Source organism: Engraulis encrasicolus, chromosome 4 (genome assembly GCF_034702125.1).
Source record: "Engraulis encrasicolus isolate BLACKSEA-1 chromosome 4, IST_EnEncr_1.0, whole genome shotgun sequence".
In the NCBI taxonomy this organism is placed as follows: domain Eukaryota; kingdom Metazoa; phylum Chordata; class Actinopteri; order Clupeiformes; family Engraulidae; genus Engraulis; species Engraulis encrasicolus.
This window is the reverse complement of record NC_085860.1, coordinates 30,437,146-30,454,645: the sequence shown is the minus strand read 5'-3', so window position 1 is coordinate 30,454,645 and position 17,500 is coordinate 30,437,146. Positions and strand designations below refer to the sequence as shown.

At 44.2% G+C, this 17,500-nt stretch overlaps 2 protein-coding genes across 3 annotated transcripts in view; one reads left to right on the top strand and one right to left on the bottom strand.

The window, feature by feature from the left end:
- The window catches only part of tubgcp6 (tubulin gamma complex component 6), a 50,654-nt gene extending 40,926 nt beyond the window's left edge, over positions 1-9,728 (top strand). Inside the window, exons 23-27 of the mRNA XM_063197131.1 lie at positions 1,153-1,347; positions 2,816-2,948; positions 6,420-6,633; positions 7,564-7,757; positions 8,569-9,728. Coding sequence (XP_063053201.1) covers positions 1,153-1,347; positions 2,816-2,948; positions 6,420-6,633; positions 7,564-7,757; positions 8,569-8,660 — 828 coding nt within the window. The 3' untranslated portion in view covers positions 8,661-9,728. The remainder of the gene's footprint in view (positions 1-1,152; positions 1,348-2,815; positions 2,949-6,419; positions 6,634-7,563; positions 7,758-8,568) is intronic.
- Positions 9,729-9,758: 30 nt separating this feature from the next.
- appl2 (adaptor protein, phosphotyrosine interaction, PH domain and leucine zipper containing 2) overlaps positions 9,759-17,500 on the bottom strand; it is a 28,267-nt gene continuing 20,525 nt past the window's right edge. For both annotated transcript variants that reach the window (XM_063197133.1, XM_063197134.1), the window contains 8 exons: positions 17,397-17,491; positions 16,530-16,685; positions 16,007-16,059; positions 15,075-15,249; positions 14,098-14,134; positions 13,688-13,843; positions 13,261-13,308; positions 9,759-12,159 (listed from right to left, as the gene is read on the bottom strand). In XM_063197133.1, the coding sequence (XP_063053203.1) occupies positions 12,028-12,159; positions 13,261-13,308; positions 13,688-13,843; positions 14,098-14,134; positions 15,075-15,249; positions 16,007-16,059; positions 16,530-16,685; positions 17,397-17,491 (852 nt within the window). In that variant the 3' untranslated portion in view covers positions 9,759-12,027. The remainder of the gene's footprint in view (positions 12,160-13,260; positions 13,309-13,687; positions 13,844-14,097; positions 14,135-15,074; positions 15,250-16,006; positions 16,060-16,529; positions 16,686-17,396; positions 17,492-17,500) is intronic.

Sequence of the window (17,500 nt, the reverse complement as noted above, 5' to 3'; positions counted from 1 at the left end):
ACACCTTTAATTAAATTTCTGTTTTTGCCTTTATCCATCTGTTTTTGTCTTTTCCTTATCCATTTTTATTTATCTCACTCTCTCTCTCTCTCTCTCCCTCTCTGTCTCTCTCTCGCTCTCCCTCTCTCTCCCTCCCTGTTCCATTTTTTCTGTTTCTGATTTTTTATTCTCTCCTCCCCTATGTCTTCCTGCTAGCCTCCCAGTCCCTCAGCTCTTAATTTACTGCTGCAATATCTGCAGTAGTCAAAACACAAGGTAGCAGTCAAAACTCCAGAAATAAGAAATCATGGTCTCATACTATTATAAGATGCTGTGAAGCAACTTACCTGAATCTTAACTTCTGTGTGTGTGCGCGCGTGCGCATGAATTTGCACACGCAATCACAATAAGAAGAACAAGGTGCCATTTAGATCCTTGAAAATGCTGAAATGAACCATGTCCATGGTGATCGGTGTTGGGAGTAACTTGTTACAAAAGTCATCTATTACCTTTTGATGTAACTAAGTATTACGTCAAACTACACTACACTACTTACACTAAGTAAGGCATTACAGGGGAAAAAGCTGTGATATAGTATACTAGTTACAAATGCAAGTAACTTATGTTACCTGTATAATACGTTTCACTGTAACTTGGATTTTAATGGTGTTCAGTGTGGTGGGTTAGAAAGAAGCTATTTCTGAACCTGCTACTTTTTAGTCTGCATGCTGCCGAAACACCTCCTGGATGGGAGGTGAAATAGTCACGACTCAAGAGCTTGATTTGCAATGTAAATTGCGAGGTCCATGTTAAGTTTTTTTTGGTGAGAGTAACTAAAGTAATGCAAAAGTAGTGTAATGTAGTGTAATGTTACAAAATTACATCCATTATTATTTAGATCTGTAATGATTTCCTCTGCAGAAAAAAATGTAAGTTGTGTGTGTGTGTGTGTGTGTGTGTGTGTGTGTGTGTGTGTGTGTGTGTGTGTGTGTGTGTGTGTGTGTGTGTGTGTGCGCGCATGTGCATGTGCATGTGCATGTGCATGCGTGCATAGGCGCGTGTGCAAGGGTGGATGTACATGTGCACGCATGTGCAGCTGTGTTCTCCTACTTACTGTATGTGTGTGTAATGTATCTGTTGTGTCTGTCTCCTATTGTAATGCCCCCTACCCAGCTTGGCAGTGGGCAGACGCCGGGCGAGCTGCTCACCCCACTGGTGCTCAACTCCATCCTGAGCAAGGCCCTGCAGTACAGCCTGCACGGAGACAGCGCCCTGGCCGCCAACTTCACCTTCGCCCTGCGCTACCTCCCCGACACCTTCCACCCCCACGCCCCAGACTCCCTCAACTGCCTAGAGCTGCGCTACAAGGTGAGTGGGGGGAAGAGAGGAGGGACATGAGGAGACTGGGTGAGGGAGGGAGTGAGTGAGTGGTAGAGATGGTGATGGTGAGAGTAAAGGGTGGTTTATGCCTCGAGATCAGCGTCCCTGCGTCATGATGCAGTGAGCCGCGCAGTTAACGGAGTGAAGCCCCCCCCATCACGCAGGTACTCTGGGGCACCTCCCCGAAATTGTGTCTCGACGCAGGGATAATGCAGACAGCGACGGCTCTGTCCTCGAGTCGAGAGAACAAGCTACTTCCTTGTTCTAACCTTCGTCGGTCTACGGACTGTGAGCTCTTCCTTAAATAAGTTGCCCGTGCTTTGTCGTTTGATTTATTTACACGAACCAAAGACAACACGTGCGCTTGCAAGTTACGACGCTGTTTCGAATTGAGCCGAAGTTATTTGGACAGTTGAACAGTGTTCCGAGGTCGAGGAAACATTCCGCTTCGTGCGACCTATCCTCGACAAATGAGCCACTTCTTTGTTCCAAACTATGCGCTGGCTGCCAGTGCGATCAAAAATGCACGTGACATAAATATGTAATGTTTCATTTTCATTGTCGTCGACTCTGTGAAGCTAAAAAAAATAACCGACACGTCTAGGTTACTCTTTGTATTGAAGGCAGTTTGAGCGTGAAATGACATCGCGCAGACCACGCTTCAAAACAGGGCATAAACCAAAATTAACTGCATCATGGCTGGGACAAGCTCACTCCGTGGCACTGAAAGGAAGTATAACCCGCCCTTAAGGGGAAAGGGAGGATGAGGGGGAAAGAGAGGAGAGAGGAGGAGGTGAGGGTGGTGGGTGGGTGGGTGGGGCGGTTAGTAGAGTGGAGGGACTTGGAAGTAGGCGCCTTCAGTCTGTCTCTCCTGCCTTAAGTCTGATTAATTTGTGCTGGCTGGCACATTGGCACTCTGAATAGTGTGTGTGTGCGTGCGTGCATGCATGCATTCATGCGTACACTGCGTACATTTGTGTGTGTGTGTGTGTGTGTGTGTGTGAGAGAGCATACTGGCATACTCAAGAGGGCTAAAATGAGCCTTGGTGCTTCCATCATCTCATAAGTGTTTATGGCTCCTGTCTTCATCAGATCTCAAGAACTTGAGGGAATCAGACCTTGCAAATTGATGACTATAACACTCTTTCCATCTCTCCTCCTTCCTCTCCTTCTCCATATCTGTCTCTCTCGCTCCTTCCAACTCACCTTTTTTTCTCTCTCTTTCCCCCTTACCTTCCCTTTCCCTTACTCTCCCCTCTCCATCTCTGCCCCTTCTCGTTCACTCTCTCCCACTCAATCTCTCGTTCTCTTTCTTTATTTCTCTCTTTCTTTATTTCTCTCTGTCTCTCTCTCCTTCCCCCTCTTTCTTGTTCTCTCTCTCTCTCTCTCTCTCTCTCTCTCTCTCTCTCTCTCTCTCTCTCTCTCTCTCTCCTTCCTCCTCTCTTTCTCCTCACAGGTTGATTGGCCCTTGAACATCATCATCACCGACAGCAGCATGAACAAGTACAACCGTCTCTTCTCCTTCCTGCTGCAGCTGAAGCACATGGTGTGGACCCTGCGAGACGTCTGGTTTCAGCTCAAGAGAACCGGTGAGAGATGAGATGAGATGAGATGGGCCACAAATCCTTCAGTCTGCCTCTTACCCCTCTGCTATCTCTCCATCTCCATCTCCATCTGTCTACTTGCTTTTCAGTGATCACCGCCTCTCCACACAGCCAAAAGGGTCTGTACAGGTTTTTAGAAGTCAGATAGGTCAGGTGGAAATTGTTCACAGGTTGCAGACTTGCTACATGCTATATTTTTTTTAACATCATTTTTTTAATCATGACTCTAAATTTCAAGTCTTTGGGTTCAAGCCATAACAGCGCCCCAGAGGGCTCTCCACTTAGTAACTAGTGTTGGTACTAGTATTTAGGAGTCCGATGAGGTAGCTATTGTTGACCTGGTACTGTATGCCACAGTGGAGAATTGTACTTGGAAGCAGAGAATTCACACTCTACATCTAGTTAGAGCTCATCGTATCACGGCAGGAATCATATTTATTACATTTTTTTTCATCAGGCCTTCAAACTGAAGCTCTTTGGTTCAAGCTACAGTATAACGACACCGCAGAGGTCTAGACATCATTGAGATCAGAGAGCTTTGAGGAACGATAAAAAGGCTACGAGATCACGCTCCATTTACTTGTTGACACTCACCGAGAGGATATTGCCAATAAAATAATCGTTCTCAGGCTCGAGGGCAAATATTGGCTTAGTTTATTGTTGTTAAAAGTTGTTTATGTGAAAGGCCTTAGGCAGCAGTTTGTCGTTTTTTAATAGGCTGGGCAGTAAGGTTTTATATGGCATATGGGGAGGGGTCAGCACAAGACCATATTTGTATTTCACCATGCTGCTAAAGCTGTGATGCAGTCCAAGCCCAGATCTCCATCCTCCCATAGCAGGTGGCCTGTGTGTGTGTGTGTGTGTGTGTGTGTGTGTGTGTGTGTGTGTGTGTGTGTGTGTGTGTGTGTGTGTGTGTGTGTGTGTGTGTGTGTGTGTGTGTGTGTGTGTGTGTGTGTGTGTGTGTGTGTGTAAGAGAGAGAGAGAGAGAGTGTGCGTGTGCGTGTGTGTGTGTGTGTGTGTGTGTCTGTGTGTGTCTGTGTGTGTCTGTGTGTGTGTGTGTGTGTGTGTGTGTGTGTGAGAATGTGTGTGTGTGTGTGTGTGTGTGTGTATGAATGTGCATGTTTGTGCCTGTAATTCGGGCACATATGGGGCAGAAATGTCCCCCACTAAGAAGAAAAAGTTAACAAAATCGTTAGCTGTGGAGGGGGGCAATGAGGTCCTAACTAGGCAAAATCTCATTTTGTACAACATGCCTTACTGACAGGTTGGGAGGCTAGGGTTAGGGATTATTTTAGCATGCATTCTTTATTTTTATTTTAATGATGTCAGTAAAAGTGCCCCACAAGGATGTAATGGTAATAAACGTGTGTGTGTGTGTGTGTGTGTGTGTGTGTGTGTGTGTGTGTGTGTGTGTGTGTGTGTGTGTGTGTGTGTGTGTGTGTGTGTGTGTGTGTGTGTGTGTGTGTGTGTGTGTGTGTGTGTGTCAGTGTTAATTTTGTCAACCACGACGATGACGAAAATATTTCGTCAACGCACCTTTTTCCCTTGACGATGACGAGACGATGACGCACTAAAAATTGCCTCAAGCAAATCAAAATATGACGAAAATAAAAAAAAATTTTCGTCAAGGAGACTAACACGAGACGAAATTTACAAGCCATGGACGAATGGACATTAAAAATATATAATTATTTATAATTAATTTGTAATTTGTAATTGTAATATAGGCCTAAGTGTCTTGAACTTCATAGGTGATTGCGCGCTCACGCTGTGTTGCCTCGCTTGTATCTGCTGGCAGCCAATGCATGGCGCGGCTCAGTCAGTAGTTCTGTAGCCTAGTAGTTCAGTGAGTCCATTTAAGTTGAGTTTAGGTCCTAAAACATTCCCAGAGAAAGAGAAAAAAATAGCCGACGTTGAGGGAAGTGTTCATTTTGAAACATGTTCAACCCTCTTATCCATGACCATGACGAAGACATGTTTTTCTGCAGTAGGTAATGACAGTCGCGCCAATCCTCCTCTGATACTGTCATTCTAAACCTCCTCGAGCTTCCACTATTCTCCTTTTCACTTAGGCTGTCTTAGCCCGGCGTTCGTTGTCTGTTCTTTTTTGTAATGTTTGCTATATTTGTTGTTTAACCATATGAGTAGGCAGCAAGCAAATCATGAAAGTCGGATTTGTGAATTTATTTAAATCAGTCACCGCGGGAGCGCGCGCCAGCAGGGGGAAAGTTGGACTGTCTAAAGTAACAGAGGCACGGCTACTGTAGCCTAGTTTTGAAAAGAATCAATGGATGGGCGATCGCTAAGGAGTTTTAAACTGTTGAGATTTGAAACTTGTTCTCGTCGACAGCAACGCTAAAAGACCCAAGGAAGTCGACAGCATTTCCGTGCGTCTTCAGCGTCTTCCTAAGTTCCAAAAACTCTTTCTGTTTTGCTTATCGAGCCTCGACACCCCCGACAAACAAAACAGCATTAGTGTTTAAATAGGCTATATGTGCGTGTCCTTTCTATCGTCCAGTCTGCATACCCCTGCCTAACTATTTTTCCTGGGACTTTTGCAGGGCATACGAAGTGTGCTCGCGCAATCTATTTAAGCCTATTCCACACATGCCGCACGAGTCATTATCGTTCTCTGCTCGCATTGCCAATTGAAAACAAAAACCGCTAACTTGCATAGTCTAACATCAGCAGTATTTTATCTGACTCGTGGTCATCGGGAAGTCACTATCAGGGATACTTCTTGAACTTCATGCAGACTTGGGATGTCTGGTCTTCCCACTGCCGGCAATCTACAGGCTTTAAGTCCCGCGGTCAGGTGAAGAAGAGCATGTAGCTTCCTCCGTGATCAAACTCAAAATGAAATATAATATGCAGCAGCTTCTAATGCACGAGAGAGAGAGAGAGAGAGAGAGAGAGAGAGAGAGAGAGAGAGAGAGAGAGAGAGAGAGAGAGAGAGAGAGAGCGCAGCCTGCACCTGGATGTGTGTGTGTGTGTGTGTGTGTGTGTGATGCTCTTTTGCTCTATGATGTTGAAATTACTGATTTGGGTTTTGGTGGAAAATGACCAAGTAACAAGGTGAATATTTGCTGCAATAGGCAATATTAGTAATACTTTGTGAAATAACAATAGCCATTGTAGGTTATTTATTTTACACAATATTGACTAAAATGACTAAAAATTGAAATGTTGACTAAAATTTGAAATGTTGACTAAAATGACTAAAATGACTAAAATTTGACTATGACTAAAATTATTTTTCGTCATTTTGACTAAGACTAAGACTAAATTGGGAAGGCAATGACTAAAATATGACTAAGACTAAAAATGATTTTCGTCATTGTGACTAAGACTAAGACTAAATAAAAAAAAGCTGACGAAATTAACACTGGTGTGTGTGTGTGTGTGTGTGTGTGTGTATTTGTGTGCATGTGTTGTGGTTCCTGTTTGTTCTCCCAGCTCGTGTGAAGGGTGTGGGCAGCTCGGCCCAGTTCCATCAGCTCCAGCTCTACCGGCACGAGATGCAGCACTTTGTCAAGGTGATCCAGGGCTACCTGGCCAACCAGATCCTGCAGGTGTCCTGGAGCGAGTTCACCACCAAACTGGCCAGTGTCAGCGACCTGGACGCCATCCACCGCACACACGCAGACTACCTCAACAGGGCCATCTTCAGGTGCGCATCCCCTCTTTTATTAATTACCTCGTTAGTCAGATTATTCCATTTTTAGAGTGGTGTTCTCTGTCTCCCTAATTGATATGAAATTAATCATATCCCCACTTCTATTATTTAGTTTATTATTTAATTTAGTTTTTTTTGTTTTTTAGCATCATTGTTTTCCGCAAATGAACTGTGTTGATTTGAGCCCAATGTACATGCACGTATGAAAAATATTAAATACACACAAGTTACAACAGTATAACAGTTCTCTTCTCCATATTGATGACAGTTGCCACTTCCTCACACTCTTATCAAAGTGGTTTGTGTTCACGCATTTTCATCCAACAATTTAACAAGCTCTAGCTTACATGCTATTGCTAGCTACTGCTTGGTAACGTGTGATACTAAATAATTTACCCCAGAGTATCCCTATGCTAATAAAACTTGCAAAAATCTTGTTTCAAAGCTATTCCATACAAATGAAACTTAGGATTTATATAACACATTTCTGAGGACATACATTGTTCTTTCTCAAGCGGTGCTATGACAAGTCCAATTTCCTTCAATTATTCAAGAGAACATTTTTTCCATCCCCTTACATTCCCATTCTCTCTCTCTCCTTTCCTCACCCATCTCCTCTGTGGTCATCTCATCTCATCTCATCTGGGGTCTTTTCTTCTGGCTCTCCCATCTCCTTGCTGTCGTTTCTGCTCGAGTCTCATCCTCTCCCTCTACATCTCTTTTCTGTTCCATCCTCTCTGTGTGCCTTTTCATCCCTCTCTTTCCATCTCTTCCCATCTTTTCATGTCTCTCTCTGTCTCCGTCTCTCTCTCCATCTCTCTCTCTCTCTCCATCTCTCTCTCTCTCTCTAGCTCTTTCTCTATCGCTCTTCTCTCTCTTCATCTCCATCTCCTCGTGTCTCTCTCCTCCTCTCCTCTCCTCCAGGGGCCTGCTGACTGAGAAGGCGGCCCCGGTGATGAACATCATCCACAGCATCTTCAGCCTGATCCTCAAGTTCCGCGCGCAGCTCGTCTCCCAGCCCTGGGACAGCCAGCAGGGGGAGGCGGTGCACCCAGGCTTCATCGCCATGCAGCAGTCCTACAACACCTTCAAGTACTACTCGCACTTCCTCTTCACAGGTGAGCAGGCCAGACAGACAGACAGACAGACAGACGGGATGGTAGGCAGATGGCCTTCTCGTGTTTCATGTCAGACGGCCCCTTCTATTCCTTTGCTTGTGCTGTCTCTATATCTATCTATCTATCTATCTATCTATCTATCTATCTATCTATCTATCTATCTCTATCTCTCTCTCTCTCTCAGCTCAGGATTTCAGTCAGGAAGTGTTTTTTTTCATGTACCTTTGTGACTGCTGAGTGTTTTTTCTTCCAATAACTGTCAAGTTTTACCGGTAAGGTGGCACGCCCGTACCTTAACAACAAGAGAAGCAGATCAATATCTGTCACACGTATTAATTCATTGACATTCATCCGCTGAGGCAGGGTGAAAGTAAGAGTTCAGTCATGTCAATCCTGGATATGCAGGCTGCAATCCAATATGACGCGTCACATCTGGTCCTCTGTGCCTTTTCCCTGTTCCCTCTTCAATGACTGGTGTGAATTGTGATGCAGTGAATGAATAGTGCATGGTAGCCTCTGAAGCCAGGCTGTCCATCACTGGAAGAGTGTCCATCTTGTATTCTAGTGCTGTTGGGAATTTTAAGATATTCCACTTTGATGAAGAAAATCTATAGTTCATCTAAATCTACAATACTAAACACAGAGTGTAAGAGATGACCTCTACCAGTGAGTGTCTTATACAGGTGACTGATACAGTTGGGTATTTTAAGCTAGAGTCTTAATAGAGCAGTGTGATCTGAAATGTAGTGCTGCTGTGTCCTCTCCTGCCTGCTGGGTTCCTAATCCTCTTATGTTCACCTCTTGCCCACAGTTGTCTCCAAATTGGTCAACAAAGGCTACCAGCCACACCTGGAGGACTTTCTGTTGCGCATCAACTTCAATGACTACTACAAGGACTCCTAATCAGCGTGGCCAAGCCTGTACTCTACTCTACTGTCCTGGGGTGCATTTCTCGAAACCATAGTTGCTAACTAAGTTAGCTACTTTGTTGTTTGCGATGCAACTACCCAAGTTGCTAACTGGCTAGCAACTAGGCTTTCAAGATACGCACCCCTGTCCTGTCCTGTACAGGATATACGTGGGAGGCTGAAGGTGCATGTTGGGATTGAAAGAACTGTGTGCTTTGTACAATAAGCTTCCGCTGCTGTCCCATCTCGTGCCATAGGATCCATCCCGTGTGAATTTACGCTTCACACATCTCTGTATGCTTATTATACCACATGGTATTTCTACCATGAAGAGACGAGAAACAAGCAGGCGCTGACCATGTGAAACATTGCACAACCTGTGCCATGTTTGAGCTGCAGCACTTTGTCAAAAAGAAAAAGTCCAAAAAATCCATATTTGCTGACATCCATAGTTGCCTTTGAGGTTTTTGCGTAGTGAAGACATTGGCATATGTGAGCAATGGATGTATCAGTCCCCTCCTGATGCTTATTGTGTTGTGGTCAAGGCTAGAATTCGTCATACTGTGGCAAGTTATGGGAACATTTACCTTCAGTTCACCTCTGTTGTACCAGAGATATTCTATAGAGATATGCCAACATAATAGGTTTCTATGGGCACCTAACGCGACCATGTTCCGGTCTGCCTAAAGGGGCGTGTCATAATGCTCCTACAATGAATAGAACAGTCCTTAGGTCTGCCTAGGTCTGCCTAAGGGGGGCCATAATAGAACCAGGAAACAATGGGCCAATGGAACCTCTCTCTCTCTACTCTCTCTGGTTGTGCTGTACCCTGGAGGTGAGGGGGGAATGCTCGGCTGTGACGCTGTTGCCTTTTCGTACGCAATGATCAGCTCTATCCATAATAGTTTTACACAAAAATGAAGCTTCTAAAGCGTTTTTATCTCCTTTAATAGAGACACCAAACATCACGCCCTTCCCTCAAACCTAAGGTGTGCCTAATCCATAAGCCTGGTGTAATATGCGCATTTTGTGAATTGTTGTAATAAAGGAAATGTCATTTTCACTTCTTGTCCTTTTTTTCCTGGACGCCATCATCATGGCTAAGAAAGAAAGAAAGAAAACACCCAAACTTTGAGGTGTTACAAAATATTACTGACATTTATTTAAGAGAAACCTGTTAATGATTGCATGTATTGAATATTCTGTTGTGGGTTTTTTCTGCTGGGTTTTTTTAGCCACTCAAACCAGAACCCACGCATAAAGCCTTGCAAAAAAGATCCTGTTACAACATTTCTTCAGGGCACACAGCTGCAAATAGGCACTCGGAGATTCTTCGTATTCCTCCCTTTCTCTCTTATTTCCAGCCTGTTTCTCCTAATAGAGCATGCTTATAAACATAGCAGACATGACAGAAAAGACCACGCTGTTTTTGGAACTCTCTGAAGAGGCAGACGGAAGGGGGCCTGTGATAAGTTGTTTTTTTCCATTATTATTGGTGGGAGAAGAGAAGCGGTGCGGTGCGGTGCGGTGCGGTGTGGCGTGTCGCATAGGCTTCCAGCAACTCTAAGGTGGTGGCTGCTTATCAGTTTGAGGTGTAAACAACATACTGGCTTGTCACCTGTTCCTGTTTGTGTGTGTAGTGTACACAACCGGCCTGCTAGCCAGCAGGCTGGATCAGTGAAAAGGAAAGTGGGAAGACCCTCGAGGGAAAATGAGCAGGTGGCCAGTAAAGTAAATTACTTTTCTTTTATGCTACACTGCCGCCACATTTGCCTTTTGTTCCGTTTTCCCCTACAGCTCTGTGTAGGTTTTTTTTCTCTCCTTTTAAAAATACATTATCCATGAAGCCTTTTGTGGGGGTGTGCACGATTACACAGAACACCCACTTCAAAAGGAAAAGGAAGGCCTTGCGCCTATTTGGCAACGAAAAAAGTAGTTCAGCTTGAAAAGTTGAATGTGGTGGTCATGCTGTGTTGATCTGAGCTGTCTGATTACACCTTATATCTAGGACATATTTGTCAACATGGTCTCAAGACAGCCTCCTCAAGAAATACTTGAGCTCGTACACAGACCATTTGTCACTTTAGAAATAGTGTGTTTTGTAAACCCTATTACATAAGATCTGTCTCTGAGCCCTTCCAAGGACGCTTGATTACCTACAGGCGCTTCAGAGGAGTGTGCTCGCTCGCTGGTAAAGGCAGCCTTGAGGAATTGAATGGGGTTGCTTTTCAGTATCCTGATACTGTGGCATTGTATCTATCAGGCTAGCACAGTTAGATGACACTCTCTAAACTTAAGTTGACCCAACCTTGGAATTTCAAAGAAAAAACACAGACACTCCAAGATTAACTGTAGGCTCACTTTTGGTCCTGTCACAATCATGCCAACTTTTCAACAGCCCACAATATTTACATTTCACCAACGTATTTATTTTATACAGATGTCAAGACCTATTTAAGGTTTGAGCTGAGTTAGTGTAGCACATAAACACAATGTAATAGAACCCTGCACTCCATACACCACAAAACGAACAAAAAAAGTCGGAAACGCCCTCATACACACCACACCATACACACAGACAAGCATACATATGTTCTAGCATGGAACATTTGCTTTGAAAAACATATTTTTTGAGAAATTAAATCTTCAAACGGCATTGAAATGATCTCTTCTTCATGTCACTACAGTCTATTATCTGGAATACAACATCTGGAATTAGTGCATGCTGCTGTCACCCAACATTGTGGTGCAGCAGAACTTCTTGGGGGTTGGAGAGTGCAATTCTCGCTGCAGGAATGATACATGTATGAGTTTACATAATCTACAGAGAGAGGGGGAAAAGCGTGTGAGTGAGCCAAAGAGCCAGCCACCACATCCCTCCATTTACAGTAGGCCCTGTCAAAATACTGCAATGGCCATCAAGTTAACACTCGCTAACCTCATACAAGAGCATGTGCCCAATGTAAACCTATCACCTTATTGGAATGAGGGTTCCTTCATGCCCCGATGCAGCAAAGTACTGCATGTCATCATCAAAGACAGAGCCCAGTCAAAGTAAATGTAAAAACAAAACCCAGGGAAAAGTACAACTTGTCCCTTCGTATGAGAAACTTAGTCGTTTGAGCGAAGTTTGTTAGCAAACAGGTGGTGCTGCGTAAAGCACAGTATAAAAAGGGGGTGGGGGGGGGTGAGATAATGAGCTCTGTGACCTTTGACATCCACAAGCAGGAGGAGGAGGAGTTGGGATTAAGTGGCAACACCTCGCCCTCCCGTGCCCGTGCCGTAGTGTGGCCTCTGGGGAGAAGGAGAGAGCAGAAGAGAGGAGAGGAGAGACAGGGTATTAGATCACAAGAGGCCCAGACTCAGGCCTCGGACTCCAGGTCCTCCTCCGCTCCCCCGTTGGAGGTGTCACCGCTCTCGCTGTCCAGGAGGAGGAACTTGCCATCGTTGGTCAGCGGCATGGACTTCATCAGTTGGGCCAGAGCTTCAGGGTCCTGAGAGGATGTACACACGTACGCAAAGGGGAGTGCATGGCAGGCGAGAAAGAAAGAGCAGAGAGCAAATTAACACTCCATAATAACTGGAGAAGCCCAACCCCACAATTAGCTTTTATTTTTCACATAAATGATAAGTCTGTACCCCTTGTGCTCGTTCTACTTAAGGAAGACACTGTACCAAAGATTCTTTTAATTCTAACAGACTGTCTCTGACTGTACTGCACAGGGATACCCCCTGTAGTGCAAACAATAGGGAAGAGAACTACTGCAAGCGTAGCAAAACAAGAGGCATGGACAAGGCATCATCTGGACTTGGTACAAGAGACATGTGACTGATGATTTCGCACAATTTCATATGAAATATGATACGAGCGTTGCAACAAATAATGTTTTGTAGAGCAACTTCAGAAATTACTTTCACAATGCAAAATAGCCATACCTGTACACAGGAGGGAACCTCCTTTTATGCTTTACAATGCAATTAAATTCGGAAGTAAGTAGGCTTCAGGACAAGGTGGTACCCCTCAAGGCTATACCTGTCTCTATGGGGGAGGACAGATACCGTATCCCCTAGTACCTCCTCTACTTCAAACAATAGGGAAGTGAAGTGTAGCAAAATGTTAAAAATGTTACGGTGCTAAAAAAAGTATATGGCGCTATGTGTGCACCTAGTGATTAAATGAGTGTTCGCACTATGGGCTGGCCTCCACACTTTTTCAGGGATGTATTGTTTTTTAAATGTCAGGTAATATTTTTGCCACAATGTCTGCCAGCCAGCCAGCCACAGCCTGGGACATTTCACCAGGGCTGCTGACAGCTTTGGCTGGGCCTGGGACAAAGTCATCTGAAAGGGCCCCCACACCCAATACATCCAATGTAATGAGGACCCAATGCTGGGCCCTCTTCTCCCTGGGCCCGGGACAACGGACCCCTTTTTTCCCCCGCTCTCAGCTTCCCTGCATTTCACACAGTGGAGGTGCAGGACAAAAATATAGAAGGGCAGCGGTTGCCAGAGGAAGACACTCTTCCGTGCACAATGTGTTCTATGTAAAGATCCAGTGCATTAAAGCCTTGACAGAGAGTCTGATGAATGGTTACCTTCTTTGCTTCTACGATCTCCTTCGCCAAGTTTATAGTGTAGCATATCTGTGGAAGGGAGAAGACCATAATGTGGATATGATCGCCAAGAAACTACAATAGTATATCAGAATTATTCAGATTCTTACCGGCTGTTATATGATAAAAAATAACTAGCACTCTACATCAAGTCAAGTTTAAACTTTAGGATTTAATGACAAAACTCAGAGCTCGCCCTAAATAAAAAAGTTTGTTTTTGTTTTTATGGGAAGTAAAATGTACGGTAAATCTAAAAATCCTGAGCATCCATGTTATGTTGACCATGTCAACTATGGACGTAGTACTTCTCCAAAACTTGTGCTTAGTTGCATTGTTTAAAAAACTTCAAAGCAGGCAATCGTAAATGGTGAGTAATTTATTCTAGGCTGAAATGAGGAAAATCATTTACTTTTTCTCCCTCTGTGTTGCTCTCGAACACGAAGGCACTGAAGGAGGGGGTGCCCTCCTCGTCCCCCCTGCTCCAGTCTCGGCCCTCCACCACAAAGCCCATGAGCCTGCCGTTCTCCTGGTGGGCCGCAAACTGGGTCACGTCCCCCAGCTGAAACTGAAACACAGAGGGAGGGGAGGAAGTCAGACTCATTCAGTAGAATGGACACACAGCTTGAGCTCTGGCACTATGAACAAATGAATGAATGGCAATAGGCACAGCACGAATGTATAGAATATAGAAGTCCATTACATCTATGAATGAACGAACAAATGAATGAATGAATGAATGGCACTGCAGGAAAAGGCACTTAAGCACAGCAGGAATGCTCAGAATACAGAGGTCCATTAGAGGTGAGCGGCGCCACTTACACTGATCCTGGTGACCTGGGTCTGTGGGTCGATCAGCCTGCCAAGAGAGATCACAGTCACTTCAGTCCAGGTGAGGTTTAAATCAGGACATTGGCTTGCTTAATGAGGACGTGGCTGCCTCTGCCTGCCTGGCATACTTAACTTTCACCAGTTCTGCGTTAGAATCTAGACAACGGTGCAAGATGGGAGCTTGGGGATGGGAGGGTGGTGAGAGGAGCACTAATAAGGATGAATGGCCTTAAGAGTTTTCTGTTTTTAAAGAGAGCTTGCTACAATGTTCAATTTAGCTGAAAGGCTGATTTAGATGGAGCAGCACTACAGCGCTCTAATTTTAAGCTTAATAGATAAGCCTGCAAAACATTTAGGCCACATGTGAAGAAAAGCGCTGCCTATCCTCCTCAGTCATAAAAATACTGACCATATTCACAGAACTATCCTAACTTTCACCAAACTTACTTGTGCTTGTAAGCTCACAACATTACAGAAAAATTCTTCATTTCTTTATGCCACATCTACTACTATGTCCGAAATATTGACAACGGTGACATATCACATGAAAATCAATATAAAACATCCAAGCGGCAGCTAAATAAATGATTATTGTTACTATTATTATGGAAAAAGAAGGGGGAAAAGATGAGTGCTGAGAAACTCTAATTAAACCAGTGATGTTGACAGACAAACAATAGCAGAAATTCTTGTTTGGGGATGGTTCTTCAAGTTCCAAGGTACTGTAGCAAGTATCATTGAATCTTGTACTGGCATTGCACATTCTACCTCCAAGCTAGCAATTGTCATTAAGTGTTATGGACCCAGCTAAAATTCGATGATAATTGCTAACTTAGAGTAGAATTTGTTTTGCCAGTATGTACAAGAGAAAGGTAAAGCGCAATTATTTAACTCAAGGAGAGGTGTAAAATGAGCTTATTTCAAGAAGTACGGTAGCCCTTTTCAGTCCTTTTTGCCCCTCATCTCACCTGAGAGAGTGGCTGCTGACCATGAGGTGAGACTCGGTGGTCTTGAAGATGTTGTGTATGGCGCGGGCCGCCAGCACCTGCCGCATGGCCTCGTAGATGACCTCCCGCGCCTGGCCCGAACGCACCGCCATGGAGCCCAGGAAGCGCACTGCAAACACCTGCTGCAGCAGCGAGTCTGCCACACAAGAGTTAACATAATAATGAATACAAAATATAATGTCAAATAAATTATAATATACTACAATATACTGTAATATAATATAATATAATATAATATAATATAATATAATATAATATAACATAACATAACATAACATAACATAACATAAAAAATGTGCTATGGCAACTACTGTGAGATCCTGGAACTCCACATGATCGATGTGCTGCAATTGGTCTGTAAAGTTTCATGACAAAGATGTCATTCTCTATCATGTTATGTTTATGCGTAGGCCAACATACATCTGCGGTGTAAATGTATTTCAGTACAGTATACGTAGTAAGTATTGTTTCGGGTGATTGACTGCAAGTTGTGTCTGGACAATCAGCAAGAAGGTGGCTGCATAAAAGGTACCGGTATGTTCTTCCACTTTCACTGTTGGCTGTAAAAAAAAATAATAATCGCAGGCCTGCTGTAGTAGTAGCGAGTCTGGCGACCGATAGATAAGAGCCACATCAGCAGGGGGACATCCGAGGCCCGAGAGAGGCTCAAGGTGAACCCTCTTAGTGCCCAGCTGCTAGAATCTTACAGCGCAAGCTAACCGCGGCTATGTGGCTGCCGACAGGAACAAATCCCCAGTAAATACGCAACAATAGCTGAACTGGTGCGGTTCACAACTGCTGTTTTCCAATCTGCTGCTAAGAAGCTTAGCTTGAAACGAGTTATAGAGTATGTCGATATAGAAATTGGGCTGCTGTTGTGAGCTGTGGCGTACCGTCACTGTCGGACGTGGAGTCCTCCTCTGTTTCGCCGAAGGGGTTGGTTCGTCTGGGAAGACAGACAGACAAATGGAAAGAACAAACAAGTCGGGAAAACTAAATGAGGAAGAAAAAATGAAGACAAACAATGCAGAGATGCACAAATTGCTTCACTCTGTCTAAGCCAATGATATATAGACTACATCACATTAGGGGATTTGGTGGTGAGAAATATGACTGCATGGGCTGCTGCCGTGATGAGAATTCTCTAGCTCATTGGCTACAACCTGATTGGCAGATATGGTTATATAAATATATACAATTATTTCTGAAGTCAACAAAAAAAAACCTGATGATAACTCAGCTGAAAAGTTTAAGTTTCCGGAGGGATTAATGTTGCCAGCAACAGTATGTAAATACTACTACTAGTTGACAAAAAGCTCTTGGAAGACACACACACACACACACACACACACACACACACACACACACACACACACACACACACACACACACACACACACAGGTGGTTTGTCTGACCTTCCGCCTGCTCGGTTCTGGTCCTGAAACTCGGATGCAGGGAGCATGATGTCAAACTGTATCGGGGTTCCAGGAGCGATCAGGTCTTCAGGCTCCAGAGATGCGGCAGGCTTCTGGGATGCAGCGCCAGGGCCCACCAACCCACCAGGCTTCGCCCTGGATAGGAGGAGAGAGAGAGAGAGAGAGAGAGAGAGAGAGAGAGGATTCATATTATTAAAGGGACACTGTGTGAGATTTTTAGTTGTTTATTTCCAGAATTCATGCTGCCCATTCACTAATGTTACCTTTTTCATGAATACTTAGCACCAGCATCAAATTCTAAGTATTCATTATGACTGGAAAAATTGCACTTTTCATACATGAAAAGGGGGATCTTCTCCATGGTCCGCCATTTTGAATTTCCAAAAATAGCCATTTTTAGATGCAAAAATGACTGTACTTGGACCATACTAGAAAATATTTGTTTATTACTTAGTAAACTTTCATGTAAAGATCAAATTTGGCAATAGGCAGCCCAGTTTCAATGAGCAGCATAGTTGCAGTACCTTTTTTGACCATTTCCTGCACAGTGTCCCTTTAAAGCAATATGGTTAAAAGCAATGTTACACCCCACATACTGTATAGTACAATCAAGATTAATATTTGTATTATTAGCTATTTGTTATTGCCATATTATGACATACTTATATTACATGATGCATATATAGTATTTTTAAGATTATCTGTTGTTTATTCGCATATGATCCACCAGTATACAGTACCCTATGCAAAAGGAATCGGTTTCCCCATGCGTTCTGAGTGTGCACGAGTGGGTGTGTTGTGTGTGTTTAGCTTTCTTCCCCGGAGCGCGAGCGTGCGGACTCTGACCTGTCGGGGTTGGGCGATCCCTCCTGTCTCTTCTCGAAGCTGGTGATGGGCGTGACAGCCTGGATGGCGGTCTGATTGAGCCGGATGGCCACGGCCTGGGGGAG